The sequence below is a fragment of the Rhinolophus sinicus genome, linkage group LG04 (assembly GCF_036562045.2).
Source record: "Rhinolophus sinicus isolate RSC01 linkage group LG04, ASM3656204v1, whole genome shotgun sequence".
NCBI lineage: Eukaryota > Metazoa > Chordata > Mammalia > Chiroptera > Rhinolophidae > Rhinolophus > Rhinolophus sinicus.
This window is the reverse complement of record NC_133754.1, coordinates 137415671-137423778: the sequence shown is the minus strand read 5'-3', so window position 1 is coordinate 137423778 and position 8108 is coordinate 137415671. Positions and strand designations below refer to the sequence as shown.

Sequence of the window (8108 nt, the reverse complement as noted above, 5' to 3'; positions counted from 1 at the left end):
AAAGATATACTCTATAATAAAATGTTTGACTAATTTATATGGTAGTATTCATCAACCTGTAATTTTTTTTTTTTAACCAAAGTTACAGAAGTTTCCTTTTTCTTTTTCTTTTCTGGAGTAGCTCTTATTTTTCCCTTCCTATCAGATAGGGAATGGACACAGTAAAATCCCCAGTTTCACAGAAGTATTGCTTGAACCATTACTTTCCATTCCTTAACTTTGCCCCAGGTAATTATTTTACCTATACGTAATTGTTTTGAATTTCATTTTGCCTTTAAATTAGAGGTATTAACGACTAGACTGGAAGGAAAGAAATTATCAACAAACTGAGCAAACTATTCCTGAAGGGGTGTTTTGGTTTTGTTTTCTAAAACAGACATTGTTGAAGAGCTATTTAAATTTGACTATATATTTTACTTTCAAAGAGAAGTGTTCTATGTTTTCAATGTAAAAGTGTGATTGAGTTTATTTTGGGAACTACTGACTGATGCCATAATTTGCACTTCAAGACTATAACTTTTACATATTTAGCAAGTATTTCAGTCCTAAGAACAGTAAATTGACATCTTTTTTATTTCTCTTTATTTTGCTTTGTACTGAGAACTAACTCCTATTAAGAGAAATGTCCTCTTTTCTGTTTCTTAGGAAATAATGAGTATACTAAGCAAAGGGATAATTCATATTTCAGGTTGGACAGTTTTCTCTAGACAAATTATACAAACCATGAAAAGTCCAAATAGATGAATGAAACATCTTTGACGTCAAAGTATCCATCAAGGATTCTTGTTTCATTTGATAAAATTAATATTCTAATAAAAGATTTAATTTTAAAAAATTGCTATTCACTCCATTTATTCTCTGTTAACTCTGTCATTTTATCAATGGTAGTGGAAATAATACTGGTTTAAAATTATTCTCTAGGAGAAAGATGGGTAACATTTTCATCGAATTATTCCATAGTGGGCCCTTAAATTTTGCCAAATGAGCTTATAATCTTCTCTAAACTCTTTAGGAAAATAGGGTCTTTCAGATTAGCATTCCTATTGTCCTTTTAAAAGTGAATTAATATGCTGCCCAAAGAACATGAATCTAGTAAGTAGAGATTCTTACAGAATGAAAAAATTGTGGGTTTAGACAAAGTTATCCTAAAGTTAACCTTGGGGCATTTTTCAGAGAAAAATAAAAAGATGTCAATTGACTGTTCTCAAAGTCAGTCATGTATTTCAGTTCTTAAATTGATGTGGGATACAAATGTACTTGTCTGGGTTGAGGTCAGTCTTTTTATTTCAGTTTTAATACGTTCCTAAAATTCTATGCCTCCATTTTCATCTGTAACAGACACGTATGTACTATTTCACAGGTCTGAGAAGTTGATTAATGAGTATTTGCTTGCTTACTATGTAAGCTAATGGGAGGGGGGGGATACAAAGATGAATAAAAGTTGACTATGAGTTGCTTACCATCTGATAAGTCAAAACCATTCTCATAAGCCTTAAAGAATTAGTCTTGAGTTTGATCTTTTCTAAATATGAAAATGATAAAAATTCCCACATCTTTCACTTGTTTCTTTATACAGCATGATTCTTCATACTATTTACTTTTCAAACACTTACCGTGTTTCCCTGAAAATAAGACCTAGCCGTCGGACAATCAGATCTAATGCGTTTTGGAGCATACATTAATATAAGACCTGGTCTTATTTTACTATAATATAAAACCAGGTCTTATATAAGACAGGGTATAAATAATAATAATAATATTATAAATATCAGGTATAATATAATATGATACTGGGTCTTACATTAATTTTTGCTCCAAAAGACGCATTAGAGCTGAGTGGCCAGCTTATTTTTGGGGAAACACGGTATTTAGAGTCCTTTGGTAAAATTAAGACCTATCACCAGATTGATTTATACACGTTGGTAAAATCCTTCCAAAGTACAATCTTTACTCAGTGCTACATACATATTTAGAAAAACACATGACCATTAGTGAACTAAAAAAAAAAAAAAAAAAAAGGTGAAGTGGGTATGAACTCGACACAGCACGTTGGCTTTTAACAGAATCTTTAAGCACAGCTAGACTATTTTGACTGTTGTAAAATTTTTAAACTAACTTCCAAAATCACAATCTTGGATTACTAGTGTCTGGGAATATTTTCTTGTCAATGAAAACACACAATTTATAAACATGTTTTAGAATACAAATTTATTTTTGCTGTTGGTTGCAAGTATTACAACAATTTAATCTGAGGTCTGTAATTGCCATGATTTGTTAATTAACATAGGTAAGTTTTATAACAAACTGAGTATCCAAAATATTTTACTTTGTTGGAATGCCATTATAAATAGCTGGGGGAAAAGTAGCTATGGGGCTGGGGTTTAGAAATTTGACACAGTATTTAATCTATTTCAAATGGAATTGAGAAATAAAATTTCTGGATGGTACTAACTGCCAATTTCCATTTCTCACACCTCTGCTTACGATAAGTGTACCAAAATATGGTACTCCAGAAAATAGGATAATGGATTGAAGTACTGTTCTCATTAGCCTTTAATTAAAGGCATAGTAGCTTCTAACCAAGGCATTCAGTTTCATACATACTTCATGTAGCACATAAATCATAGTAGTAGGCATTACAGCATTATGGGTTTTTTTAGCAGGTTGTGCTCCCTCAGCTATGATAATCATCAGAACTGTCTATGACATTAACTCAGCGTAAAACAAGTTCTTCTCGTTTGCTTTAATCAAAAAAATAATAATAATAATAGTGTAGGCATTTCCCAAAGTAATGGAAGTATGTGCAAAACTTTGGGTTGAGTGTTTTGGGAGTGAGGAGGGAATAGTCACAGGGAAGAAGAGACTTAAATTTCATAGCCATGTTCTTCTACCTGTTTGTGATTTCCATGTCTCCTAAGTGTCAAGAAGGCCAGCATGAGTGCAGTACCATAGTGGGAGATAAAGGAGAGCATAAAACGAAACCAGCCTGTGTACTGTTAACTATTCTAAGACAATTCAGAAGTCAGTCATCAGGGCAGCGGAATGGAAAGTGACATGGAGTGCTCCCTGTGAACTACCAAAGACAAAGTGATATGCACAGTTCTAAAATCGCACAGTATTACAATACCTTAATACTAATGTGTGCCTGATAACCTAGTGATAATTCTTAAGTTTAGTAGTTCACATTTTTAGAAAGCACATAATACTAACATTCAAATAAGGCATTATAGAAAGTTGTGTACAGAATAGAATGTTTACTGTAAACCTTTTTAAAAGCCTCTTTGAAAGCTCAACACTGAATTTTAAACAATCAAAAGAAAGGAATATACGTTCGTTTCCCACAAAATACATACCAACCACTTCTTGGCATTTGTATTTTAAGTGCCTAGAATAAAATGGGCCAGATTTCAAAGACAGTTAACAGCTTTTACAAGGATTTGTTTCATTTGATTTCACACCAAGCAAAGTAAGAGTAAATATGCCATTGAAGATATAGTCAGATTTCTCCACTTTTCACATTGCCCTACTTTCTACCAGGCCACAGTAGATAAGCATGCATCTTGTTTCCCCACTAAGGAATCAAATCATTCTGGTTTTAAAATGGCTGCTCAGGTTATAGTCACCAAAAAGAGTTCTTTACGCTTAGGATAGCAGTAAATGCTAGCAGGTGTAAACTTTTTGATTAGGAATAAACTGTCAGCAAACTCAATTTGTTTCCGGGTCCTTTTTAACCTGTCATATAAATCCTCTTCATTGCCATTCCTGTTGACTAATTATGATTGTTGTATTTGTCAAAGGAATTTTTCCCAGGCAAACCTGATCTATTTCTACTTGCTAATGACAAAGCATTCTTACTTTACCTAGTGTCATGGATTTTCTCTTTGTGTGTGTGTGTGTGTGTGTGTGTGTGTGTGTGTGTGTGTGTGTGTGTGGTGTGTGTGTGTACTTTAATATGTTACTGATCAAGGCAGATCATACCTTTTGATCAAAAAGAGAAACTGGCAAGTAGATCCTAAAGCATATCCTTTAACCTGAGTAACATCTGAAAACATAGATCTTTACATTTTCCTTTGAAAATACAACTTAGTGCTTTTGCAAGAACTTATAATGTCAATTTCTAACATCATATTCCTCAGTACACATGTATTTTCAAAAGAAAACAAATCATAGGAAATTAGTACTTTCCTACATGCTAATTGATACATTTTCATAGCAAATTGAAAATTGTGAGTAACCTGAGGGTATGTTAACAACAAAATATATATATGGCTAGCTTAGAAATTTCTTAGTGTAGAGGCAGCAGTGAATTTGCATCCTCAAACTAATCTTTAAATCCAGTTGCTTTTCCTCTGGAATTCTATAGACAGTGTTTCACAAAACTGTGTACCACAGTGGTAAAGATGCTTTCTGGCATCAGTCTAATTAAGCAAAAGCCTTTGACGAGATACTTTTCCCAGATGATTTGGAATTGCTTTTTACTTTTCCATAAAAATAAAGATACTTTATCAAACACTTACTCTTCTGAACAATTGGTCTTTTAATTATGCTCTACATGATTTTTCAAAAGTTTCATTAGACATCTCTGATATTTTTGAATTGTGCACCCATAAAAGATAACTGGATAAAACATACTAAACGATTTCAAAAGATGAATCTTAGTATCTGACTCATTTGGCACATCCTTAATTTCCAGAATAAAATCAGTAGAAACGAAACGAATAAAATTTCCAAAGAAGTCATATAATTCAGAGTCTTAGGACACGGAGTTTCTAAATGCACAGCTGAGAACCTTCTGCTCATCTTACTGGTCACACGCACTTTTTCTCAGGGAGTAACTGATGCTTTCTGGTTTACTTGTGGAACTTTCGTTTGCAGGAAAGCATATACATAGGGCCAGATCTTGTTAGTTTCTGTTCCAGAGAATGTTTCCAATACCCCTTTTTTCCTAAAGGTGACAAAACAAAAAACACAGGTCTGAGTCTTCCTAACAAGCTTTTTCAAAGTGATTCTTGAAAGGTGATAATGTGGACTTGGAGGCCTCAGTTCAGTACAGGTCTGTGTGATCAAAAGAGAAAAGCGCTTGCCTGGCCACTGGAAAACCTAGATTTTGGTTTCAGTTGTGCTCTCTGGGTTACCAAATGGTCACTTAAAAATGAATAGCAGCTCTCACTCATTAAGCATGTGCTAAGTGTTTTACATATAATCGTTTATTTAATCCTTTCTAAAGTTCAAGTTTCCTTACTGTACCGATAAACCTTTATATTAGCGATGTAAAGAAACAGCTCCAAGAACTAAAGTTTCCAAACAGGGGGCCTGCTGGACACCATGACAGCCCTTGGCTTTCTTTGTCTACCACCCGTTTGCAAAACAGCTTTCTCATACTTGATTGTGCTTCCTTCTTTTCACCCAGGTTTATTTTTTCCCTCTTTGCTGCTCTTCCAAATTTTAGGGAAAACGTGAATAAAAAGTATTGTTTTTATTGTGTTTCTCCACTTCTCCCCAGGCAGATTTGTCTCACTTGTCACCAGACTAGCAACTAACATATTTACTCCCGTTTTCTGGAGGTAGAATGGGGAGGAGAAGCGGAATTCTGGGATTGCTTTTCAAACACAGATTCCATCCACAGATTCTGGTATTACTCGCGCTTACCGTCCTCTTCCAACCCATTCGTACACCTTGGCTTAACTGCTGCATAAAAGCATGTGGTGACAGAGCCAGGAGTGCAGTTTCCAGGCTCTCGGCCTCACGTGGAAAGGTGCTGGCTCAGGTAGTAAATGACCATCAACTGTGATTGGATGGCCATCAGCTGTAACCAGTGAGCCATTGGCCACTAATATAACTGCTGTGGCTACGCTAGCAGAAGAAAGAGGAGAAAAGAATGGGGGCTAGCAAGAAGATGGCGGCTGAGCTAGCAAGAGCAGATTGCAGTTAGCATGGCTTATTGCAGTTAGCAAGTGAGGTGAGTTGGCAGAGAAGTGGACGGCAGGTTGCGGATAGTGTGGCTCCTGCTTCCTGTGTCTCCAACCCAGCCGCCAGCGAGAATATAGTGGTATGACTCTCCTATGTATGGCTTCGTGGGTGTTCCTTTTTGGCTTCACCATATCCTGCGTTCTTATGTGGGGAGCAGGACCAGAGACCCCGCATGACACCCTGTATGACAAATGGCTCAGCGAGCAGGGTACGGTGTCAGCCAAAGCTCTCCAAAGGGCAGTGGAGCAGTTCGTGCGTATGAACACTCAGTCTCAGGAAGACCAGGAGGAGCAGCTGCTGGAGAGCTGGACCCCCATGGAGGGGTGGGAAGACGTGGACGGTTCCCCAACCAGCATAGGCCAGAGAAAGCGAAGGTCGTTGCGGCCCTGTGGGCTAGGAAGTTCTTGCTGAGGCCCTCACCCCCAGGTTGGGGAGGACTTGGAGTCCTTACCCTGCGGAGAGGGCACACAGTGTGAGGCTCACAGCCCTGGTGAATGACTATGGACTATGGGGAATGGGCTCCATCCCTAATTTAATGGACCGCTTGACTGTTTGCTTGGGAATGTACCACCATGTAGTTGAACTGGTGGATGTTTGCTTTTGTGGCTTGACGGGCCGCCATCGAGAATATGTAAGTACCTTACTATGAGTCGCTGTTGTTTCAGCACGGTACCCTGAGAGGCCCAGAGAGAGTGGCAGTGCCCTGAGAGCCCTGGCTGAGCCCAGGAAGTCTGGCTGTGCCCAGAGAGAGTGGCAGTGTCCTGAGAGCCCTGGCTGAGTCCAGGAAGTCTGGCTGTGCCCAGAAGTATTGGTGGTGCCCTGAGAAACCCTGGCTGTGTCCAGGATATTGCATTCACCTCCAGGCTCCTTGCACAGGGCCACTCGCGGAAGACGCTTGTCACGTAGATTGTGAGGCGAGACCCTGTAGGGGAGGAGTGTGGGGACAGAGCCAGGAGTGCAGTTTCCAGGCTCTTGGCCTCATGTGGAAAGGTGCTGGCTCAGGTAGTAAATGGCCATCAGCTGTGGCTAGTTGGCCATCAGCTGTAACCAGTGAGCCACTGGCCACTAATATAACTGCTGTGGCTACACTAGCAGAAAATGGGGGCTAGCAAGAAGATAGTGGCTGAGCTAGTAAGAGCGGCTTGCAGTTAGCACGGCGGGTTGCAGCCAGTAAGTGAGGTTGGTTGGCAGAGAGAGAGTGGATGGCAGGTTGCGGATAGTGTGGCTCCTGCTTCCTGTGTCTCCAACCCAGCTGCCTGCGAGACTAGTGGTATGACTTCCCTATCTATGGCTCCATGGGTGTTCTTTTTTGGCCTCTCCATATCCTGCGTTCTTATGTGGGGAGCGAGACTAGAGACCCCCGCATGACACCCTGCATGACAAAGCAACTGAGAAATTCTGATTTATTCTTTCTAATAACAGGATCCATCATGCCTCTGCAACCTTTTCACTAGATTTTCAGAGGTTTCACTGGGACAAAAGCATTCCTTTCTTGATACCTCATGACATTTGCCACAATTCAGACTAACTTAATTCCCACTGTTTCCTTGGTAGGAAGTATCTCCTAAGGAGAGACATTATGCAAATACAGTATTCTCTGCATATTAGAAGCCCTGCTGCTTCTAAACTCACAGTTGTCTTGTAATGCTTTCAAGAGAACAAGCTGCTTAACAGCTGTAAGCCTCTAGAAGAGCCACTTTAAAATCAACCCAATGTCACAAGTAGGTTAATTACTGAGGGCACAACTACAGGTATTATTCAAACCTTAAGCTGTACCTTGGGCGAACAGTTATTATTTCAACTTCTGTGTAATAAAATGGAACCAGCTTCAACTATCAGTCCTCTGAAGAGTATCTCATTTGTAAACACAGACCTAATTACTCTATAAATGTCCCACAGCTGAAAGAGTTTTAAAAACAACAATGTGACTGTCAACATTTTAAAACAACAATGCTGACTTTGTTGCAAATACCACTTAGAATTTTTTATTAAGTCCAGCCCTAGTTCTGTGTGCAGGAGTTTGGAAGGAAAAGCTTCAAACAATGGCCAAGAGGTAGCAAAAACCAGAAGCCAAGAAAGACTAGAGTATTTTCTAAGATAGGGAACCCGGGTCACACACTTCATCTCTGTAGCCGTCC

At 38.8% G+C, this 8108-nt stretch overlaps 1 protein-coding gene across 2 annotated transcripts in view; it reads right to left on the bottom strand.

The window, feature by feature from the left end:
* The window catches only part of AK3 (adenylate kinase 3), a 38017-nt gene that overhangs the window by 16861 nt on the left and 13048 nt on the right, over positions 1 to 8108 (bottom strand). Inside the window, exon 5 of one of the 2 annotated variants that reach the window (XM_019729889.2) lies at positions 2192 to 4945. The exons of the other annotated variant lie outside the window; for it this stretch is intronic. Within the exon in view, the coding sequence (XP_019585448.1) occupies positions 4825 to 4945 (121 nt within the window). The 3' untranslated portion in view covers positions 2192 to 4824. Of the gene's footprint in view, positions 1 to 2191; positions 4946 to 8108 lie in introns of those variants that run through there. 2 annotated transcript variants of the gene reach the window in all.